General features: G+C 33.0%; 3 protein-coding genes across 8 annotated transcripts in view; 2 read left to right on the top strand and 1 right to left on the bottom strand.

The window, feature by feature from the left end:
- The window catches only part of LOC132696665 (pleckstrin homology domain-containing family G member 5), a 160,846-nt gene extending 140,058 nt beyond the window's left edge, over positions 1–20,788 (top strand). For 2 of the 6 annotated variants that reach the window (XM_060661626.1, XM_060661625.1), the window contains exons 13-21: positions 1,765–1,885; positions 3,245–3,355; positions 4,112–4,267; positions 8,687–8,914; positions 9,007–9,212; positions 12,941–13,247; positions 15,447–15,666; positions 19,481–19,587; positions 20,153–20,788. In XM_060661626.1, the coding sequence (XP_060517609.1) occupies positions 1,765–1,885; positions 3,245–3,355; positions 4,112–4,267; positions 8,687–8,914; positions 9,007–9,212; positions 12,941–13,247; positions 15,447–15,666; positions 19,481–19,587; positions 20,153–20,245 (1,549 nt within the window). In that variant the 3' untranslated portion in view covers positions 20,246–20,788. Of the gene's footprint in view, positions 1–1,764; positions 1,886–3,244; positions 3,356–4,111; positions 4,268–8,686; positions 8,915–9,006; positions 9,213–12,940; positions 13,248–15,446; positions 15,667–16,344; positions 16,436–18,518; positions 18,558–19,480; positions 19,588–20,152 lie in introns of those variants that run through there. The other 4 variants (XM_060661627.1, XM_060661622.1, XM_060661624.1 and 1 more) reach the window with 3 other exon arrangements.
- Positions 20,789–20,819: 31 nt separating this feature from the next.
- Positions 20,820–23,263, bottom strand: LOC132696667 (phosphatidylinositol N-acetylglucosaminyltransferase subunit A). Its single transcript, XM_060661630.1, has 8 exons — positions 23,073–23,263; positions 22,683–23,019; positions 22,398–22,632; positions 22,216–22,345; positions 21,991–22,158; positions 21,466–21,563; positions 21,243–21,414; positions 20,820–20,978 (listed from the first exon to the last, which is right to left on the bottom strand). The coding sequence occupies exons 1-8, from the start codon at positions 23,087–23,089 to the stop codon at positions 20,828–20,830; spliced, it is 1,308 nt and encodes a 435-aa protein (XP_060517613.1). The 5' UTR covers positions 23,090–23,263; the 3' UTR covers positions 20,820–20,827.
- A 234-nt stretch (positions 23,264–23,497) lies between these two features.
- Positions 23,498–24,338, top strand: LOC132696672 (small ribosomal subunit protein uS14m). Its single transcript, XM_060661642.1, has 2 exons — positions 23,498–23,707; positions 23,756–24,338. The coding sequence occupies exons 1-2, from the start codon at positions 23,648–23,650 to the stop codon at positions 24,077–24,079; spliced, it is 384 nt and encodes a 127-aa protein (XP_060517625.1). The 5' UTR covers positions 23,498–23,647; the 3' UTR covers positions 24,080–24,338.
- Positions 24,339–24,376: the final 38 nt, after the last annotated feature.

Genomic DNA, 24,376 nt, shown 5'->3' with positions numbered 1-24,376 from the left:
ATCGGAATATTTTAATCCACTCCGTCTTCCGTCCAAAGTATTTCATTAATCTCTCTTAGCGGCAACACCACAATAAATCTTCTGTTTCGTTAAGGGACGTGTTTACGCACGTAGAACGTAATGTTTCGCATTTATTTACCGGAATTGTAATACTCCCTTGCTTTTGCCGGCATTCTTCTTCATTTTTCCGACACAGACGATATACGAGACTCGATATATTTATATATCTCCAAGATATCAAGGGAAGTTTTTTCCTGTTTTAGGTATTTTTACGTCTCTGTATTGCTCGCTCCCATTTTTCCCTCTCGGCATATTAGAAAGTTTCACAACAGCCTATATATAGCGGTAATAATCAACTAATTAGCTTTGTTATGTCCCATTTCATCACTGTTATCGGCTGAGGTGGATGGGGGGTTAAAGTTCGCTAACGATATACCGTTTTTACGACTTAATCCACTATTTAACTTTGGTAAATTTTTATGAAGGTCTAACCCCAGGCCTGTCTCTTTGTAACAATCACACAATCACGTTCCAGAACCGTACTTCGTTACTTCGTGCATACAAATGCTGAAAGCTGACAGATTTGTGTAGAGTTTCAAACATTCATTCTTACTTTAAAATGTTTATTATAAATACAAATGAAGGAGTAAATTTAGCTATGAAACAATGTATATATTTATAAAAATATATACATTTATTTTATATATAATATTTATAAAAAAAAAAGTTATTCTTCATCAAAATAGTCACCATTGTCACTGGACTCGTCCCCCATATTAATAATTAATTCTGACACTAGTCGACTTGCGTAAACATTGTCTTCTTCGGTGACATGTTCTACAGATTTTTTCCAACTAAAAGCAGATATTTTCTCTGCTTTACTTCTAATCAGAACTAAATTTCGGCGATTTGCTGTGGTATGTTGGAAAACAACTTTGAATCGGTGCTCCATGGCCAACTTGCTTGTTTGTGTACAGTTCAAACATTTCTTCGTACGAAAGCACACAAAGTCAAGTCTCTTAGCAACAGTCAATGTTCAAAACATTACGCAACTCTTCATAGAAAGTTTTAATTGTTAAAACTGCATGGTGCATGTCAAGTAGTCTTTTTGAGACCCCACGATTTTTTCGCGTTTTTCTTTCTGAATTATAGCAAGTTGGTAATTACTAATTACAAACACAAGACAGAATAGAAATAACCCCAAAGCTTCGACAGCTAAGAAAATATTGTTTCATAAGACTCATTGCATACTCCGATTTCATCAACCCCCACAAATCAAGCAATAGCAAAGTGGGACAACATCTGTTATTAATCAATTATCTACATAAGAGTTTTTATTGCTTTCCTAGGAAAATATTTCAGACAGTTTAACCTTTCTAATGTTTTTTATAATATAGGAGATCAACTTATCTAATGGTCAAATTCAACTTGAAATCGAGCTACCTCAAATAGGGGTTTTCGGAAAATTTATAAAAATATGAATTAATATAACACTTCAATCAAAGAAAATTTCCCTACTCTTAAAATACAACAGTCCGCACGGCACAGTTCTTGTCGGTTGACATCTTAAATACGGCCATGGCTTGTGGTACACGTGCTGAAAAGAATGATCCCTTCCGCTTTGCAATAGGCGGGTCTTAAACTTATTCCGAAGCCAAAACCATAAAAGGTTGTAAAAACAGTATATGATTCGGCGAACTTTAGACGTGTGTCATATAAGCAATGCGACGTTGCCGCTTCTTCCAAAGATTGTCTTGATTTCAGATTAAGACTGATGGATATTTTAGTACAACCGATGCAGAGGCTAACGAAATACGGTCTGCTGCTTAAGGCGATTTTGAAAAATACCGATGAGGACGTCGAACGAGAAGGATTACAAACGATGGTATGTATGTTTAATTTATTTCATCCAGAATTGGCTAATGATGGTTGGATTTTGATCCGAAACCTATGCCAAAAAAGTTTAAAAACGTTTAAAATTTTATTTTTATTTATTATTATACATTTGATAAAAACACGGTGTCGAAACAATTGTCATGTAAAAATATATAATTTCGAGAAAATCTGAACTTTTAGTTGTTATTTATTTTGATTATTATTATTATTATTATTATTATTATTATTACATTATTTATTAGAAATTTATTTCAATCTAAATAAGGGCTCGTCGAATTTGGCTCTACGCGGTGCTGTCGTTAAGTTGTCTTTCGATGATTTTGCAATCGAAAAAGTTCGAATCACGTTCACTCCCGATAGCAATTTAAATAACCAATTTTCAAACTTTCATATAACCCAACCCTCCCGGACCCTCATATATAGCCGCAATCTCCGATCCGCCCGAACGGTCAAAGTTCGTTAGAGGTATCTGGCTTAAACGTTGACACGTTCGGATTAAGACGACCTACTTCGCTAATTGTTAAAGCCATGTCACGGCGTTTAGTTAAAGTTTTCTTCGTGTACCGGCTGTCCCGTTAAAATTTGAAATCGTATGCCCTCTCCCACCGGGAATTTCGTCAGTCTGTTATGGAAAAAATTATAAAAAAAGTCCCCTAAAGTTTCATGTCGAATTTACGGTTATGGTTAAAAAGTTTAAAAGTAGAGTGGTTAGTCAAATTTACCACATCGTACAAATCAAAACTGAGTTTTTTGATCTCTATTATAAAATTAAAAATTGACCCACCGACATCGAAAAATACTTTTTTTGCGATGATATTCACGTTTACACGTTTTACGTGCTTAAATTTATCCAAAAATTAAATAGATGTATTCGATATTCGTTTGAAATTACCTTTGATTTTCTTGTTGACTACATATTGTATTTTTATGCTATTAAGTAGATCAAATAAGAAACGAGCGCTTTTATATCTGAAATGTTAATATTTGCTCACAAACATAATTTTTACTAGTTGTTGCTTAAAATTAAACATTTGTCATTAAGATTTCCTTTCCTTTAAAAAAAAATAGAGAAATTTCAATTGAGTGATCTGAATTCTGGCTTAGAAGTTGAATTTATTCTTGTTTATTGTATTGTGTTGTACTGTAATAAGCAAAATATTTTTGTCACTATTTAAAAAAAAATGCAATAATGAACGCAAAGGTCTTCCGATTTAATAATTTTTAAATTAATATGTTTAACTTACTTTCACAATCAGAAAATTTTTCCATATTTCCTAAAAGAAAAGGGTGCCGTTTAAAATTAGTCTGATAAATTAATAAGTAATGCGCGGTTTTGGTGTACTTGCAGATAAAAATGGTCGACGAGTTCGTTAACAACGTGAACTCAAGTTTAAAACATCGCCAAGACAAGGAGAGATTAAAAGGAATTATAGCCCGGATCGAAAGTTATGACATCGTGGTGAGTCTATTATGAAACGACTTTTGCTTTTTCCCGGTTAGCATGGGAATAGCACTACAAAATTCTTTCTTTCTTTTCTTTTGACAATTCGAAGTAGCGATAGTTGTATTATAGGCGCTTTAATTCATATAATTTTGGATTCCAGACCCAACTGGCCTGCCCCCGATTTATTCAAGCCCCAAGAGATTCATTATTATTGACGAATTTTTGTTTCGCTGTAGTAACCTTTATCCTGCCCCCTGAGCTCGTGCAAAGTTCATTTTGGTCTACTAGGAAGGCTATTTTTATGTCGAAGAGAAAGTGAAAACAAAAAATATATCGTCATCAATGCTCATTTTGTCATCGCTTTTAAATTGAACAGTTGAAAAATTTTTGATGTTGGTTAAAAACATATCAACTTTTAAACATCTACAGGGTGGTCAATTTTGTTTTGAATTGCTGGTTTTGGCACATTTCTAGCATGGAAATCTAAAAAACAGTAGATGCGTTCAGGGCTCCATTTTTGAAAAAAGTTCATTTAATTTAATTTTTAGATTTTTTTTTTTTGAATAAGGCTTTAGAATATAACTCTAGATTAATTCTGTTAGTTAAAACACACGCACCGAATTTTCGAGGTGAAATGTAAAGTAGAGTAAAATTAAGTAAAACTTTTCCCGTGTAGATTGAACATTTTCCGACAGTCTCGTTTTTCGCCATCAATTTCCCGTCGATTCCCTCCCTTGTCGTTAACGTAAAGGATCTTTAAAAACTTTACAGGAGTCTAAAGACGACGACATCGACCGAATACTGAAAAAGGAAAAGTCATTCACTCAGCTCGACTTAACAAGACCGATGCTCGGCTGTCCTCAGGAAAGAAAAAGACACCTACTACTCGAAGGTGACCTGAAATTAAAGGATAGCGGCACCTCAAAGGTTAGTAAAATTAGCGCTATTGACATTCAGGTGGTTCGGCGAAGAATTTTTAGATTTTCTTTTAAAACTTTCCTTAATTATAGGGCATCTTCGGGAATCGCAAGTACTTACTAATACCACTGCAAAATTCCTTTTAATGCAAATTCTGTTTAAAATTAAGACTTAAACTTTAATATATCTCTTTAATGGTTCAGTAGACACGTACATATGACTTTATTTGCTTCACTTACTTCAAGAACGTTTCGGTAAGCTGTATTACTAACCCGTATCAAGGTTATGCGCTCAATATTCTTTTAGTTTTGTATAATTAAATTAAAACTCAAAACAAACAACTATAACAAAACAAAATAGAAATAAAATAAATAATATCGAGGTTTTGCGCTTGACATTCTTTTGGTTTTGTTTAATTTAATTAATTTTAATTAATTAAATTAAACATTAAAATACAATAATTAAATTTTTTAATTAAATCAATTACAGATTTGGATATTTTTTTTAATGAAAAAAAATTTTTTGTTCTTAAAATATGGAATTTGTGTTCGTGTTTTCTTTTCATATTACACTATTCTCTGTAACATTTTGACTATTGATCTCTTAGGGTTCATTGACCGAATTCCTAGAATTCTATTAACGCTCGAGTTTTATATGTTTATATGTTCTGACTTTTAAAAGTCATACCTACTAACTATGCTGAATTTTTCGAAAGTATCTACGCCCGTGTAAAAATTTTTGTCTATCCGTTCTCCGTTCTCTGTTCCTAGATTTTTTCGAGGAAAACTTCCGAACGGTTTAAACTAGACAGTTCAAGTTTTGATGCTTTTTAACACTCCACGGGATGCGCAAGGTATGTCAAAATAGCCGCGGTAGCAAATAGCATTTGGTCCCCTGACGGAACCTATTGAAATTGGAAAGATCGAGGTCCAAAAAAAAAAGATTTCTCGAAAAACGCTACCAAAAAACTTCTTGAACTAGAAGACGCAGAAAATTGAAAAATGGTTTCCCCTATTAACCAAAGATTTGGCAGAAAGGTAGAAGTCCACACCCACATTCCAACTGTTGAAATAGGACTCAATCGAATTCTTTGAAGTACTTGTTTAAAAATTTTGAAAATTTTTTTTGGGATATCTTGGCTTCCAGAAAAAAAATATTTTATCTATTAACTAACTATTAACCCACTCGGCAAAACCTGACCATGTACTTTTGTACAAGGTACAAAGTTGGAAAATTATACTTTCTGGCGTTAAATTATAAGAGGTAAATCAAAATCTTTGTATTTACGGTTTTCGTCTATTACACCATGTGAAAGTCGCTATATCTCACACTCAATTTAGACGCGATGACGTTATTGACTATTACCGCGTACTGCATGGTTAAGTTACATGGTCACTTTTGATGAGTATGTTTAATAAAACAGAATCCAAGATATATGGTTATTCGGCAACTGTAATTATATAAACACGCGCACTCACAAGACAAGACAAGTATTTTCTCGAAAACCATTTATCGAAAAAATTTATATACCAGGGAAAGTGGGAGATCTAGGGCTAATAATTTAATTATGTGTAAGGGTGTGTCGATTATGGGTAAAAAAAAAACAAGAACATCCTGAAAACTGCCGTTTTCGTGGGTAAATAATTAGCCGTAAATGAAAAACTGTAAAACTTGGGAGAGTTTGGTTTAAACAGTAAATTGCGTGGAGAGTTAGTTTCAGGTTTCGTCTATAATACAGGTTGTGCGAGATATTTGAAAAAATATCATTAGAAATCGCTATTATTTGTTCAAATTTTTATATTTTCCAAAGTCACTTTGACTTTGAAGTTCGGCGAGACGTGAAAATCACTTTACACAGGGTGCATGTACAATAAAATTAATGAATTAATGAATAATCAATGAATACCTGATTTCGAACACCGTATGCTTCATCGTATTAAAAAGAAACTTGAGTATAGCCTTGAACATAAACTAATTTTTCCAATTAATGTTGTTTACAATAGTTGAATTCGCTTCAAGTGATAAATTTAATGTTAAATTTAGATGTAAATCTCGAGCATTGTGAAACGAGTTCTCATTACAATTTGCTACTGTTAAATCCAAAATTCCGTATTTGCATTCAAAACGAAGTAAGTATCGAAATTCGAGGCTTCCGTTCCTTGGAATTATTTCTCCCCCATTCGGACGTAGTTTATTAGGTTAAGGGTTGGAAGTTCCGCCTTTAATTTAGAAATCTCTTGTAACGGTAATAAATATTGTCCCACGTAAAGTATACCCCTAAGTACTTTGTTAAATTAATGGAAATACTACACCTGGTGATATAAAGTTGCCAACTTCGCAATCTTATTGAGTCCGATGCCGATATTATTTATGTTTTAGAATGTAGAGAACGGAATTAAAATTATTTTTGACACAAAGTTATATTTGTTCCTTAAATAAAAATACAACTTCGTTCGATCTATCCTTTTGAGGTGATTTATATCGATTTCCAGGAATTTGGGGATTCTGTGGAGGATGCTCGTAAATAATATTTAAAGATTCAACAGCAAGGGCTCCGCCCGTCTGCATAATAAATCTCATTTAGGGCGGGTCAAAAGTGTACAATTTTTAAATCAAAAGGCAAGAACGAAGTCATATTTTTAGCATGAAAGTTAGAAAAACTCGTTTTAGATTATACTAGAAAATAAATTTATGGTGAATCACACTCAAACTCATGGTTAATTTTAACGTTTCCTCGGAAGGCACATATTTACAAAGCCAGTTGGTCACCGTTATAAATTTTCTGAAATCCTAATTGAATTAAAAAATATGCAAATATGCGTCAAATTTCCCTGACGGTCCTGAATTAAGTTAACGTCAACTCTCAGCAGATAACATTCATACCCTCCAGAATCTTCGAAAATTGAACCACTTTTACTGTTTATCTGCCTAATTAGCGGCTGCATTACTCTAAGTATACAAAATATTTTACTATCTCTAAAAAATCTGCCAAAAAAAAACATGGATAATAAAATTTATTTCAAAATAAACAAATTAATCTTGTTAACAATTAAGCATTGTAATTGAATTGAAATTTGTTATTGTGATTTTTTCACCAACCTAACCGATATTATTCCTGAAGATTTTGAACTCTTTGACGACACTATTCCTTAAGATACCTCCCGAGACGGCACTGGACTTTACAATTTTAATTTAGCTAAATCAAAATTAGCCTTATATCCTTGTAAATGACGTCAATTTAAAATATTATTATTCTGTATATGAACTCTTTTTTATGACGAATCTCCAGCCGTGGCACATGTTTTTTGAAACACCCTGTATATACAAAGTGTGTTCAAAAAGTAAGGTGACTAAGTTTAATCAAAAAGCATGTATTTATTTATCAAAAATCCTCCCGCCCCCCAACGTTTTTTTCCAATACTCAAAGCACTTCCGGTAAGCACTTTCTGGTATAGCCTTGAGTTCTGGCAGCGATTTTTTCTTCTACCTCAATCATTCCAAACCTTCTCCCTTCTATGGGTGTCTTGACTTTTGGGAACACGAAAAAGTCGCAGGGGGTTATATCCGGTGAATATGGTGGCTGAGGCATGAATGTGGTTTTGTTTTTGGCCAAAAACTTAGACACAAGCTACGATAAGTGAGCAGGTTGTTTTCCCACGAACGTTTTCTTCGTACTGCTTCTCGCAAACGGCGCATAACCTCAATACTCTTTATTGACCGTCCGACCTTGTGGTCAGAACTCTCCTTCGACGGTCTTTTTGTTCAAAATTAAGTAGTTTCGGAAGAAATTTTGCTGCTACACTTTTCATGCCCAACACTTCTCTAATAGTGATTCGATGATTTTTCAATACCACTTCTTCAACGTTTTCGTCAGTTATTGACATGCTAGGGCGTCCAGAGCGAGGTTCGTCATCGGCGTCTTCTCGATCATCATATGCCGTTATCAACATTTCAAGTGTTTTACAACATTTATTATACAAAATGTTATGCAAATTCTTTGTTTCATTTTTTTTTATAGTAGAAAATCGCTGAGCACACAAAACACGTCTAACGCTTCTATCTCACAAAAACAAAAGTAAACGTGCAAACTGGCTGAAACTGTGAATATATGTTAGGGACATGTGTACCAACATAACAAAAAAAATATATCGAAGATCAAATGTAGTAGCCCGCCCAATTAGAAGCTACCTTACTTTTTGAACACTTCTCGTAAATTGAAATTGGAATATATCTACACAAAATTCAAATCGGGCTGTCAAAATTGCACATTTCTACCAAATTTCAGTCATAAACTTGTTTAATACTTTTCCAAAAAAAAAAAAAATTACTAAATTTTCTTGACAAAGTTAATAAAAATTCCAAAAGAATGTAAAAAGAGACGTATTACGATGACATTATTTCACTGACAATTTTTGTTTTTAATTTCAGGTGGAAGTGCATTGTTTTCTGCTGACGGATATGCTGCTGATTTGCAAACCGTCGACGAAAAAGGGAGGAGCAACAATGCGGGTCATAAGGCAACCGTACTTGGTCGACAAACTAGTAGTCACAGAATTAAACAAAGAAACTCCAAGTTTGGCTGTGATTTACAGGAACGAATTCGAAATGGCAGTCGCGGCGTTTATTTTGCAGAGCAACGACGCCAAGAAAACCAAGGTTAGTAATTAACAAGATTTACGTAGACTACTGAGTGCGGATGTGTGGCAGGCTGTCTTTTATTATTCCGCCGATTTTTTTTCTTCTTGCAGGGTTGGAAAGATGGAATTGCGAAGGCACAGTATCTCTACGCCCAAGCCAAACAGATGAGCTACATTACGGACGAAAGCTTAGATGCCGATTACAACTTAGAGTACAACATCGAAAACGATTTTCACAGTTTGCAGTTGGCGCCCAAGTCGCCTCTGGCTTCCTCTTCACGTGCCAGTCGAGTATCTAGCCTAGCTCATAGTCATAGGTGAGTAACGTATCCATTCATTCTGTAAATTTTTTGGAACTGCGAGTAAGGCGATTTATTAATATAACGAAAAAACGTCCCTGACTACATACAGGATTCGAAATCGATAAAATCGACTTACGCGAGACTATCTACGCTCGTCGCATCATCAATGATCCACTTTTATTCAGATTGACAAAAATATTTTCGAATTTGCGGATATTATAAAGGTAATGGTAAATTTTTGCGTAGGAACTTATTAAAATAGGGCACCGTTTAAGATATAAATTACTAGATTTGTTTTAAAAAATAACAATTGAGTTGAGAGATTGATTGATTTATTGATTAAAACTAAACATTACTGCAGTGTGATCCACACTGGGTTTACATATTTTGGGATCTATAATGGCCAACCCGCCTGGTCCGCATGGAAGATTATGATTATGAAAAAGTATTGGAAAATAATGCTTTACATATAAAATTATTAGTTCGCACTATGAATTAGTCATCACAAAACACACTTTTGAAAAAGCACATACCTGAATATTAAAAAATATGCCCCGGAAAACGTCAAAAAAGCAAACGTAGAAAAGTGTCATGAAGGTTTAATTAGTAAGCTCGGCTCAGCAAAAACCGACGCACGAGTAGGTAAGGTCTAATTTGATCATTGGACACGAAAATTTGACGTTATATCCATTGTTTATTAGTTCAATAAAAAAAGAGACTGCTTGGAAATAAAAATTTTAATATTTGGATCTTATGGTTTTTGGGTGCTAATTTCGGATTTGAAAAAAAAAAGTTTTTTAGCTGTTCTACATTTTCTGTAACGAACCAACAAGAGGTTTTTAAAACCGAACGGTTGGAACTACGGTCTTCGAATTTTCCTCCGTTCTAATACTCAACGGTCAGCTATTTTTAATTTTGGCTTCGGATATCACTATTAAGAAAATGCCTTGTTCGAAATTTCGAACAATCGAGTTGAAATTGGACAGGGAAAATTCGAAAACCATAAAGCCGATCGAAAAAATTCGTGAACGAGAATACGCGCGAGATTCCAGGCAATAGCCGATTTTTTATTCTTTTAGTCGAAAGTGTATAGAGGTGTGCCTGTTACGGACAAAAAATATCGGTAAATTACTATTTACTTATTACTATTACAAATTTTAAATTCCGAAAAAATATCCAGAATTTTTCGAAATCAACTTGACAGACACAGTGGTCCCTGGGGCACGGAAACAATATCAAAGAATATAAGTTGGTTATTATATTTAATAATCATCGAATTGTGGAAGTGTGACGTTATTGATGGCATTCTTGGCAAAAATTGAACAAGTAACTTCCTCAATTCATTTGACTAGGCTGATTGAATTAGTCAGCTACGTTCAGTACCGGGTATCAGTTTGTGTAATATAGCAATGGTGTTTTGCTTCATCTTCCGGTTGCAGCAGTGCGATGTTCAAACTTTTATTGATTTTTTTTACAAATTTAATTTTTTCTGTTATCGTCTTTTTAATATACTTTCCTGCTACGACAATAATTTTGAATTTGAGGTTCTTAATTGAATTTGCACTGCCCAAAAGGCGGTACAGAAAATATTTTACCTATAATTTTGACTTTGTATTTAATTATTTAATTCTCTCCCGTAAATAGATTAATCGTCGACAAACTTCACATTTTTCGATGTAGTGTGAAAGAGTTTCCATAATATAATGTGAAAAAAGAAAATAATTCGACCGTGCCCGAGAGCAACCGCTAAGGTATACTCTATAGTCAAGCCGCGGAAAAATATTAAAACGAAAATGACCGGATGATTTGATCGTAAAACCGTTCGTGGGATGGACTTCGAATTATAGTAACATTGTTAGATAGAATTTTAGAAGGTCGCATAGGCACCCGAAAGCCCGGCGACATTGTCGTCTACGACGTAATCGATTCCGCTGGAATTTATGAATTTAAAATGGTTCACAACCCCATAAAACTGACAATAAAATATCTATTGCATAGAAATTTTACGCTCGCTACATGAAAACGGATACTTTCGCGGAGCTATAAAACGCAACATTATCTCAAAAGAACGAATTCCGGATACCTATTCCTTTGTATTTTGAGGGGGTAGGTAATGAAATTAAAAAATAAATTGCGTGTTAATAAACATAGCTCCAGAATCCTTTAGCAACCTCCATTATTACGTCTACATTGAAATTAAATTCAATTTCTTAGAGTTAAAATAAAAACATCGAACTGAGGTGGCTTTTACTTGATGAAAATCCATTTATCAAAATAAATAAGAACTAAAAGTTCAGATTTTCACGAAATTTCGTGAAAATCTGAACTTTTGAACTGAAATTTGTTACCTATAGTGCGAAACACAATTGGATCATACTGGCAAAGTTTGCAGAACAATATAATACTACAACTGAGTTTAGTAGTTTAGAAAGAACTCTTCGGGTGGCCGAATAAAAGCAGAGACGAAATCGTTGCTGATGGAATGAAATGTTGCGCAACTAGATCCTGTATTTACAAAATAATTTTTCATAGAGGGGAGCAAGCGTTAACAAGCGCAGTATTTGTTACGAAATGTTTTAACTCCTACGTTCCCTAACTGGAAATGTGGTAGTAGAATTTCACGCTCTGAACAGTAGCCCTGGTCGAGGGTAAGGGATTTGCATTTTGACTAGTCAATTGACCGAAATAATTTTAAAAATACCATGAAATTTATATTTATTTATATTGTGCGTGACTGTTGCGTCGTTCTGAGAACTAAATGCAGTGGATATTTTTATTGGGATTCCCCGGTATTCCTTGAAGAGGGTTATAGGTAAATTGGATATCACAAACATATTAATTTGATATAAAATACATAATATTAATAAATAATCATAGATAACACACAATAGCAAGATATTTTTTAAAACATTTTACACAATTACATTAGAACATCAAATGCAAATTGATAAAGGCGCGGTGTTGTCGAAACAGCTGTCATTTTTTATTCGAATTTGATTGTGTTAAATGGATTTTCAACAAGTAAAAGCCATCCCAGTTCAATTCTTAAAATATTGTGATTGAATTTGACTAGTCAATTAACAAGTGATCAATTGGCCAGCTCCGACACTAGTCATACTATACTCAACTGTGAACTAAATGATAACAAATAGTTACTGGATTTATTAGTTAAAAACTCGAGACCTTTGCAATGCGGTGTCCCTTTAGGGACAGTTAGTTATCCATCTTTGTTTTCGATATATCATATAATAATAGTACATATTTGCTTTTTCTTTCTAAAAATAAAGTGTTTCAAATCTACTTTTCGCTTCATAGTTTAGCAAAATCTAAATAATAAACATTACAACTTCCTGCATCTTTTGCAATTCGAGAAAAATTTTGTTACCTTTCAGATGAATTGTTCAGTTGTTGCCTTGAATCTCAAGGCAAGTAAAACAACAACAATTCTAGTTATTTCATTTTTAATTACAAGTCATGTCGAAAATTACGCTAAATATGAAATATTCACTAATTGTTCCTTAATTTGCCAAAACAATTTACTTATTTTAAATTTAAAATATTAATTTTTTTATGTTTTAAATCTTCAAGTTAATTGTAAACTTTAAGATGTAAAAGTGTTATAATGTAATTTTATTTTATTTTTAGGACATTTTCCTAGATTCTAGTAAGGTTTTACGTAACATTCTAATGCTAGAATTTTAACGATGAATTAATTTTCCTTTTTTTTTTTTTCTTTTCTGTAGTGGTTCCGTCGAGATGAACGATCAGACCTCCATCGGCTCTATAAAGGACCAATCGAAGGTGGTATCGATGGAAACCGAAAATCGTACGGGATCGATATCGAGCGACGAAGGCGTGCAATCGCTTCCCGCAGATAAAAGTCCGGTGTCGCAGAAGAACGCGTTAAAGAATCGATTGTTTCACAAAACCCCGAACACTCTCTCGGTTCAACCTTACGGAAGTTTGGGACAAAGCTTGCCGAATTTAACGCTGCATTCGCCGTCGGTCGGAAGCGGACTGAGTTTGAGTCTTAATCAAAACACACTCTCGGTAAGTCGAAAATTAAACATTATTAATTTTTAAAGTTAAATTTTTATAACGATAATTTGCCGAGAAACGACTTTTACGCACCTTTTGGCCAGCATGTGCGTGACAGTGACAAAAGATAAGAACTGGTCAAACCATCAAATGGCTGTAAGAAAACACCTTTCAAAAATGTCGCATAAAGGTTTCTAAATATGAGTACTTCAGATAAAACTATTAAACTAAATAACATTTTTTTAATTATTTTATTATTATATTAATTATATTAATTTTTAATTATTTAACTATGGGCAGGGTTTTTTCGGACCAAATTGACTGCTTCCAGAGTGAAAAAATATTTAAGGACTAAGAGACTGTCAGTGACACTATATGTGTTCTTACTATCGTGTCGACTCCTATATTAATATTAATATTTTGGAAAACCAACGTTTGTCATACTTTTTGTCATCTATTTCATTCTGTTTTATTTTATTTTGCTTTTTACTATTTTGTTTATGTAAATCTTATTATATATTGGATGGTTGACCCGTTTATAAACAAGTAAATACTTTGCTATGCTTAGGATTTCCGATAAAGATAGTTCACGTGCACAGTTCAAATAAAATTCAATTTAGAAGTTTCAGCGTCTTCGCGCTAATTTCGACACGCATCACTCTACCTTTAACTTCAGAAAAATCAATTCGATTTTCTCCATCCGGAGACGGCAGTTGGTTTCGAAAGTTGCAGAAAACATCTAAGCGCAATTTGTAACATTTGAATTGCAAATGTCCAAGCTGTTCGATTTCGTTATTGATTCGCCGCCTACATTTTTTATGCCCTTCGCCATAAATAACCCGCTTCGCAACTAAAATATGTACATTTTAAAGCCATCTTATCCGAATTACTAATTTATTTCAATTATGGAGGAGACAAAGCACATTAACATTGAGAAAAGTAAGTCATATCAAGATATATGGCGGTATATTTCATAAAGATCAACTCTTATTTTTGGTGTGTTTAAACCCTATCACTAATATAAATGCTGAATTCTATGCAGGATGTCGCTAAATGTTTCCTATAGCAAACTCACTCAAAAAGTGGATGATTTTGGAAATATTCGACTAGGGTTGGTTTTATGCGGTGAAAATTTAAAATTTGGAGTACTGAAGTAGTCGGGTTTTGTCGTCACTTTTTGTCGACAGCAATTTATGTCCACTGTTCTTTTTAGGGAAGTCCTGTAAACTTCTCCCTCATCCCATAAGTAAGCCCTAACGGTTCTGTACAAATATGACATTTCTTCAATAAGGAATAAATTTTAATTTGGATTGGAGTCCTTATTAACAAGAGGAACGATTTAAATATACACAGGATGAGTCAACGACAGTCACTCACTGGTTTCAAAAGTAAAGATTGTTACAGGCACAATTTAAAATTAATTTAAAATGTACGGTGCGGCTCAAAAAGCGTAACGAATAAAACACACATTTTTTAAATGGAACACCATATTTTAAATTTTTCTTTTGAAAATTGAACTGAGGTGGCTTTTATTTTATTTTAGGGCAAGATCCTCATTTCAACCTGTAGACACCTCATTTTTGGGATTTTGGACATTTCGTTTTATTGTTTTTATTTTTTTTTTGTTTTTTTTTTTTAACAATAAAACGAAATGTTGACTCACTTTTTTATTAATAATAATATATACATATGTTTTTCCAATATTTTAATACTAGCTTTACACTGCCAACCAAGTTTTATATAAATATATAAATCAATTAATTTATTTAGTCAGTTGTCAGTTAAATATTATTGTATTAGTTAGTTGTAACAAAACTACTAGAAAGAAAGGTAAATATTGGAAAAGTGTGTGTGTGTGAAGAATTTTAAAAGGAATTCCCAATTTCTTATACTTTGTTTCACTTAATTTTCTATATTTTGCGAGATAAATGTTTATAGTTTAATTGTCAAAACCTTATTAATTACCAAGACGTGACATTTCCGTAGTACCACTTGCTTTTTAAGCATCATCTTGGTCATTTTAAGAGGCGCACTGTATCACTTAAGTTAGAATAATGTTATTTGGAATAATTTGAAAACTAAAAATGCTTGTGTTTATTGTCCCATATTAACCGTTTAAATTAAAGGGCAACCGGCAAAGAGAACTTTTTCAAATTTGGAATTTAAAATTATACACCCTTCATTACTATGTGTTTTATTAATATATTCAAGGTACCGAGCAGTAAAAATGGTAGCCACCTGCTGAGTCCAACGCACAGAGGTATATCGTACCCGCCACCAAGCCCCACCAGGGGTAATCTTCGGCGAAGTCTCGCTATTTCCCAAAGCAAAAATCCTCCGCTCATCAAAACGAGACAAGTGAATTCGGCGTCGAGTGTCAGCTCCAGCCATCTGCCTGCCAGCTTTGATTTCGACGTTCCGGTCATAGCAGGTTAGTAAATACCTATATATTTACAACATTACATATTTCTGCTCTAAAATTGGCACAAAACACTGGCATTTACGTAAATCATAAATATAGGCGCCACGTAATTCAAGGCAATGTTTTAGAGAGATTGATTTAGCTAAGACACTGCATGAGGATATACTTATCCTTCTGTATCCATTATTACTAACATCAAAATCAGAGGGCTATGAGCTACAATTTTTTAATAATAGGATCTATGAAAATATTAATTATTTATAATATTTAGAACTTAAAACTGGCATCTATCGCATATTGTCTGTAGCAGAATAAAGAAAAAAACGAATATTTGTTGGCAAGATAAGATAATATCATTTTTCGCCTATTTGACTTTATTTTTTTAATATTTAAGTGTAATCAGGAAAAAACGAGAGAACTCAGAAATATTTAAGTTTTAAGCTTTTTGATTACCATAACTGGAGAAAAAGCAAGCCTGTTAGAGATTACAAGCAAGAAGTTTCGGCGCGAGCTAATAAAAATTATTGACCGTCTAAACCATTGAGTTAGTCGATAATATAGACGCGCTGCTACGATAAAAATTGATTGACATTTTCATAAAGGAGATCCTCGCATGCCTCTACATTTCACCCACTAACCTGCACTTTGAGCTATTTTCTTTCTAAATATAATTTTTTAACATTTAAGGAGGTCAAGGAATATTTTTAAGAAAGTACTGCCGCAAAAATGCTGCATTGACGATCTGTCAGTTGCCATGTTGATTGTTGCATACTGCAAGGTCAGTGGTTAAAAACGAAATTTTAAATCTCGCACATGCGCATGTTGGAGCATGTCTAAAACGCTTAAAAAACTTGTAAGTTACTTTTATGAAAGTAAAAATTGATTTGATTTAATAACAAGTAACAACATAACAATTAAAAACAATATTATTTATAAATTGAGATTATTATTGTGCTTGTGTGTTCTTCTATCAGTGTCACAAACGAAACTTAAGCGAGTCTAACGCGACTCGAATTGAAAGAAACATTTCGTGCAATTTAATTATATAATACATTTTGACTTTCAGCAGTCTAAATGTTAGATTTTTCTGCGTGCGGCTGTTACTATCAAAATTTTGGGACTTTTTACTTAGACAGAGTATATTTAGTCTGGGCATAAGGCAAACAGGTTGTTTCTGGAAGCCAACTCTAACAAGTTTGCAATCGCTTCCAGGCTAGTGCATAAAATAATTTAATTTGTGATATAATCATAATCAAGAAGGGAGCTATTCGTAAATACTCGAATCTGGCATTGTTTTTTTTATTACGCCAAACTCATTAAGGAAAAAGAGGATCTAAATGCAATGGAAATATTCCTTCGACTCTGCCTTAATTAGTATACAATTAAAAGTGCCTTTGTTCATATTCAAAATCCTTCGAAGAAACTTCATTATGCTCGACGATCCGAGGCGGGGAGGGTGATTATAAAGAAAAGGTCTTTACGCATTTACACGAAGTCCCGATCCCAATATTTGAATAAAGCAGGCATTGAACTAGGCGAGTTTTTTTTTTATTTCATCTATTGTCGAACAACCCCAAAGTCTCGCTCCAATAAGATTGAACCATAGTTTCGCATTAGTGATCGGGGGGCATGCTTTTCGATTTGTTTTAAAAGGAAACTCCCCTTTCCTAGACGGATAGATGAAAACTGATGCTGATTTTCAACCGTTATTCGAAAATGCCCATTTTAAAAAGTAACTGTAATTTTTTTGATATGGATTCTTTTTGTTCTATACGAAAACATTTCAAATACCTTATTACACAGAAGTTCACACTAAATTATCGATTTGTTATACGGATATTAATAAATCAGCAATTTAAGTCAAATCCGTAGGAAAAATGAAATAATTTATGTTGCATTTCATCAAGGAATTAACACATAACTAACCAAAACGTTTAGAAAATCTGTGCTAATTTGTAGATCAACTGGAAACTAAGCAAAATAGAACCGGTATACTCACTGTATATTGCGCCGCAAATCTTCCATCTCTTGCATCGGTTGAACGAAAAATCAAAGAAGCCCACAATAAAACCAGATATCTGGTTTTTAAATAACACAGTCTTCGTTTTGCGATTGCATATACTTTCTATATTTTAGAGAAACCAACTTACAGGGTATCCCCTGTATTATTCCAAGTACATATAATTTTACTTTAACAACTTCGATAACTTCATAAGCATTCTTTAGATTTTTGAACCAGTGCAAGATGTGAGCTAAATATTCTTGGGAAAATATGCGCGCTACTGCTTTTTCTCCAAATAAATCTTTAAAATTTCAAAGGGAACTTCTTTGGTTAATTTTTCAACTTCCCTGGACACAAAACAAAGCTCTTAATAAACTACGCCCAAAACTTCAGATTTTTGAAAATAATACATTTCTTAGAAATCAATAGGAACATATTATGCAAATGTAACCCCAAAGCGACGGGTATGGGATATACAGTCTCATTTAAAGTATCAAAGATGTTGCTGCTTTTAAGAAGAATCGGTAACCCCATATCCCTAAAAATATTTTATAATGCTTATGTAAAAGTCAATTCGTCTCGCTTACCCTAAAGGTTTAACCTGTCATCTAGCACCTATATATTTATTAAGATCTCTCCAAACTATATAAACAATAGATTTAAATATTTCGTTTTCAAAATTATTTAAAATTATAGAAATTAGTGCGATAATATAGTTTATCATTCGAACTCCACTGGGGTGAATGTAAATAAAAGAGTCTATATGACTAAACCAATTTTAGAGCAGAAATGCAGATCTGTTGTAAAAAAGTTGTAACCTTGAACAGTATTTCTTTTTGTCTCTGTGTTGTATCACTAGAAGAAGAACACTATGAGCCAACGTAATTTAATGTTTCTTGTGAGTTATGATATAATTCGTGTGCTATTCACGGAGCTTTGGAAATATCGGCGTCACTTAATCTTTTAGTCTGCCACTTCTAGCGTTAATATAATAGATCTGTTTCCTATTTGATTGGGGATCAGGGATAAGGATCTATGAAATCAACTCAACTCAAAAGTGGAGGCTCAAACAACTGTTATAGGTTGGTCTTTCTATTTAGGTCGGCTATGCAAAATAGGAGTAATTAAAAGTAGAGGTATTCCAACGAACTCGCGTCTTTTACGTTAAAATGTTCGATAATCGTATAATTCATTCGACAAGAGAAATGGGCAAATAATACTTCCCTGATTAAAAACTGTTTACTAATAATAAAAAGTTAATATATATTTATTTTTCTGCCTTACTTCAGACTACGTCTTGGTTCTAAAAAAACATTTTTGTTAATTTAATGAAAGAAAGTCTAAAAAAACAGGATTTTTAATCAATCAATTTTTTTGAAAATTTCGAATAATTGTAACCTATAAAAATTGTCCGACCCAGTAACTCACTCAATGTCCGGGCAAAATACAAAATATTTACAACAGATTTTACACAGGAAGATATGACCAACCTATATTCAACTTTATTTTGTATAACCAATTCTGTACATAATTCCAAAACTCTCTATGAATGCTTCAATTAGTGTAGCATATGATACCTAGCACTAGATCACTTCTACAGCTTTCTTTTTCTTAACTTTCACCTTTTGTCCGTCCACCAAGCCACTGAATGCTAATACTAAATAGCTATTACCTTAGAGAGAATGAGAGTGAAAAAATTACTTTAATGATGCGGTGCATCAAGAGCATGAGTACTAACTGTGTCATTTTTGCCTGGTGCACTCTGATGCGTTTCAACATAGAAAGCAGGGAAATTTGTTATATAACACAATTATCTGGCAGGTGTTCAAACAGAAGAAAATTGTGAATCCTTTAGTAGAGGCCATCATCGCCAGGCTATGAAAAGGAATCATCGATATCATACAGCGGGAATAGTCGATGAAATTAAGGTAGGTGGTTTGAAATTCTAATTTAACAAAAAATAAACAATGAACCATCTATTATTGGGAGTTTGATGGGGGCTAAAAGGGCTAAACATTAAACAGAACATTATCATCGACGGACCCAAATTTCACATTACGCGCAACATTTTTATGCCTAAATGCAAATGCTATAATTAGTTTGGTTTTAGTAATTAGATAACAACACATACACATACCATCGAAAATCAACGATTATTGCTTGCTTATTTAAAAAAAAACATTTTGGTTAAATATTTAACAACATGAGAGGCATCACACGATTAACTGGGTTTCAGGTGCAAAAAAAACGCACTCTAAATTAATAACAATGTGAAAATGGTAGCATTAATCTGAAGTTAGCGTTAGCTTCTGCATTACCTTTGATGTTGTGATTATATTTTTACAAAATTTCCATTTTTGGGTACAATTTTTTGAATATAATGTGTATTTCCAATAAGGGAAATAAAAAAGTTCTGGACGTATAATTTTCGGCGTTGTGAAATTTCTTATAACTTAAAAAACATGACAACAATAAAGAAGTTATTTGTTTCAGAAAAATGACAACAAAGATCCAAACATTTACAAGAGACTGTCTTGGAACTGCACGAATCAAGAACAACGGCCACCTAATGAGGACCACACCTAGCATACAATAATAAATCCTTTAGTGTCTTGTATAGTGATCTTCTACATTGCAATTTGTATATTAGTGGAGTTGAAATCGCTCTTTAGGGAGATTATTTGACTTATTGGAAATGCAAAGACGAAGCTCAGGTTTACGGGAATTGTACTAATAGCCCGTGGACCAATACCACAATATCAAAAACATTTATAGCCGATAACTAAAAAATAACAACATTCCTTGTACATTCTGGGAGTAAACTTGAGACTTGCGTATCTAATCAAAACTCTATCAGGCCTAATATATATACTTAAAAACTTTTTTATGAGATATATTCTAGAGCAATTCTAGTGTGCTTCTAAGGAATTGTACATTGAAACTTTGAATATTTCTGGATTTCTATTTCTTATAGAAACTTGCGAGATGTTTGTGTAAAAAAATAGGTATTAAAATGTGTCAAGTGAGACAAATACAATGAATATTTTGTATTTTGTTAACTAATAGACTTTTCTTTGCATAAGAGTATAATATTTATTTTTAATTTATAAAAATCACAGCTGTATATTTAAGATAAAATGTGAATTCTTTAACTCTTCAATAAAGACTTCATTTTTCCTTAACTTTGTTGTGATTTCTTACGATATAATCTTTTGTGAGGTCAATATCTCTTCTTGGTACCCAAAACTCATAGAACCTAAGTATCAAGTGTGCTAAGGATATAACCAATAAATAAGGCCAAACTCCACTTGAAAGGTGACTGTAACAACAAAAAGGGATAATTAACAACACTCTATGTTAAGGCAAACAAAAAATATCTAAGATTCAACAAAATGTAAATATCAATAAAGCCTTTTTAAGTTATTGTTTTTTTTTCAATTTCTATTACTTAAAACTAGCTCAACCTACTTTTAAATGGGTTTGAATTAACTGAATAACCAAGAAAACCATCCTTTCTATTTATAAGCAGTTTTATGCTTAGTAGTGAATAATTAAAATATTAAGATTTAAAAATTACTGTTACCTTTGTAAAATCGATCTTAAACCCTTTCTCTCCTCTAGTGAGACCCTTTGATAAACTATTTCCGTCCTTGAAGATACGTTCTCCCAGTTATAGTATTTTCTAACCCTTCGGTTGCACTCATAAGGGCACACACAGTGACCTAATTTCAAATCTCTAATTGCGTTTTCTAACCCTGGAATATACAGCATATATTTTGTACTTATGCGACAATATTTATTATAACCTTCCATAAGAGATGGTACATTTGGTTCTGTCAATATTATCAAGTCCTCAGGCAAAACTTCAGGAATGCCACCAACTTTTGTAGAGACAATCTTCAGCCTAATAAATAAACAAAATATTTCCAAATATATAAATAAAAAATTACATGCATCAAGACTGGGTAATTTCAGAAAATTGTTGAAAAATATAGATTTCCCCCAGGGTGTGGAAAAATTATAGCAAAACCATTTCAATCTTACATACTTACTCTCTCAATATGAAAAATGAGGACAAAATGCAAAACATTAACACTAAACTTGATCTATGTAGACTTCACAAATTAAAAGAACTTTAACCTTCTGTCACTCTGTCAAAACTACCAATAAATTATACCTTAAATGCTCCCACCACACCATAAGTTCATCAGAATTGATAACTTTAATTGTTCCACAACAAATAGCTTGATATAAATATCACATAGTTTTTAAATTTTGTCAAGGATGTAAACAAATGATCACCATAAAAAATAAAATTGAAAATAACCCACCCGCAAGATGCAGCCTCCACAATAGCCATGCAATAAGCTTCTGTTAGTGAAGTATTTAGAAATATACTACCCTTTACAAGAACATTTCTTACTTGAGAATGTTCTAGACTACCCAACATTGTGACCCTATCTTGAAGCCCTTTTTTTTCTCTTATTTCTTCTAGTAACCTGAAAAGTATCAAGTACCTATGGTTTATTTTTTAACAAATATAATGTCAGGGTTACCATCTTTTAGGTCCATCACCAGCAATTAAGAATTCAACTTCTCTATATTTCTCACAAATGTCACCAATTATCTGAGCAGTTAAATCGACACCCTTCCTGTATACAAGCCGGGAAACAACCACAATAGTAACTTAAATTTTTTAAAAAATCAGCTGTGCCTAATTTTATTGAACTATGCTTACTTTGTGATTGTGATCTTTGACTTGGATCCGGAGTAAATGAGTAAGTATCAACAGCATTGGGAATGACTGACACTCTTTTCCAATCTACTCTACCTCTAAGGACTGTATTTTCTTTCCCAGTATGGGACACACAAATGCAGTGATTACAACTTGCCAATGATATTTGTAATAGCTTATTAGTTATTAACGCACTAGCATCGGCAAATCCAAACAAACTATGATCCGTAAAAACAGTCTAAAATTTTACTTTAAAATATTTATTCATGAAATTCTCAAGTTCTGTACTTTTAAACCCAAAAGTTTGCCCACCAGCATTGCTTCATGGGCTAATGCAGAAAAAGCTGAATGTCCATGTATTATTTCAATTCTTTCTCGAAGAAAAATATACCTGATTAGAGGAATATTACAAATCATTGTGGGCAACACACACTGATTGTAGAATATTTTAATAGGTAAATAATAAACTTTCAGCCCATTGGTCATATATCGTATGCCAACTCGATCTTCATAACTGTGTGTCATAACTATTACTTTATGTCCCTTTAACAACAAACACTGAGACAAATTATAAATATGCTCTTCCACGCCACCCATATTCGGAAAAAAGAAATCGGACGCCATGCTAAAAGGAATAAAAATCAAACTTCGCCGCACTAAAAAACACCAAACAATTACCAAATCCTTTGAACCATTTCGCTCAAATATTCTTAAGAAAAAATAAAAAAACAACTTAAAACATCTCTAACCTCAAATTAAAACAAATATTTTGTACAGTAGCAGAAAAGGTGAGTTAAGGTAAGATTAAGGCAAACGAAACAGTCACTGAATTTTTTCTACGTACGTGCCTGAATATTAAAGCTGTAAATATTTTGTTCATGTGTCATATTTCAGCATAGTAATTAAAACTAGAAAATGAGATAGTCATCGATTTATATTTACAGTCAGCGGTTGATCCCAGTGAATTTGCCAATATGTAGAAAAGGAATTGAAGAACGAATCAAAGCTAAATATCCTTGGCCAAATGATCCTTGTAGTTTTGGCCTTAGAAATAAAGAACATATACATATCCCATATATACATATATATTATGTATCCCGTATATTAACGCCAAAAGAAAAAGAAAGAGGAAGTATAACTTGTTTTCGATTCTTCCAACTCCAACTTATAATAAAAATAATTTCGAAGTTGCTCCAGAAATTTTTTTAGTTGAACGATTCGTTGACAAGTTACACAACTAAACTTAATAAGACATGAATACTTTAAGATGTGCTATGGGGTTATTAAGTAACCAAAGTAGTGTATTCCAAAATGTGAGTTAATAACCGAAAGCATAATTTATTTCTTACTGCTTTTTATAGTTTCAGCAAATCCGATATAAATGGGTAAATCGTTGGATGATAAGGGACGTAAAACGTAGAAAGGCGATTGCAGAATATGGACCTACGCGTCTTCGAATCAATACTTTGCGGAAAAACGACATATTGCCTCCTGAGCTTAAAGAAATAGCAGATGCAGAAATACACGCAATGCCTAGAGATTCTATAAAACGGCATAAGACTAACCGCTGCGTCCTTACGTCAAAACCTAGAGGTACTGTCCTTAGGTGGAGACTTAGTCGGATTGTATTTAGACATTTAGCTGACTATAATAAGTTATCAGGTGTACAGAGAGCTATGTGGTGAAAAGGTGACGATATTTTCATGTTGTGGTTTATTTTTCATATGTTTATGTCATTTAAAAAATTAAAATTCACCTGTAGTGCTGAAATAATTTTGTTTTTATATGCTATCCATTTAATTTTTGGCAGGATTTTGAATTTTAAAGTATCATTATGGTACTTTTATTTTATATTTGGGAACAGTTTATTAGGTCTAACAAACTGGCATGAAACATTGGAAATATTTATTTATACTGGATAAAAGCAGGACTGTTATCTAACTTGCAACTGTAGTTTTTTTGAGGGTTCAATTAAACAAAAA

Source organism: Cylas formicarius, unplaced genomic scaffold, assembly GCF_029955315.1.
Source record: "Cylas formicarius isolate icCylForm1 unplaced genomic scaffold, icCylForm1.1 PGA_scaffold_1__22_contigs__length_36826433, whole genome shotgun sequence".
Taxonomy (NCBI): Eukaryota; Metazoa; Arthropoda; class Insecta; order Coleoptera; family Brentidae; genus Cylas; species Cylas formicarius.
The sequence above is the reverse complement of the archived record's forward strand: the minus strand, read 5'-3'. Positions and strand labels throughout refer to the sequence as shown.

Bases quoted from the DNA above. Each gene is read 5' to 3' on its own strand.
- LOC132696667 (XM_060661630.1), bottom strand. The intron at 22,159-22,215 runs GTAACCCTGACA...GATACTTTTCAG, and splicing joins GGTGATGGACCTAAAAGATG to GTTACTAGAAGAAATAAGAG. The intron at 21,564-21,990 runs GTGGGTTATTTT...TTTATTTATTAG, and splicing joins GTGGAGGCTGCATCTTGCGG to GCTGAAGATTGTCTCTACAA.
- LOC132696672 (XM_060661642.1), top strand. From the start codon at position 23,648: ATGAATACTTTAAGATGTGCTATGGGGTTATTAAGTAACCAAAGTAGT. The intron at 23,708-23,755 runs GTGAGTTAATAA...TGCTTTTTATAG, and splicing joins AAAGTAGTGTATTCCAAAAT to TTTCAGCAAATCCGATATAA.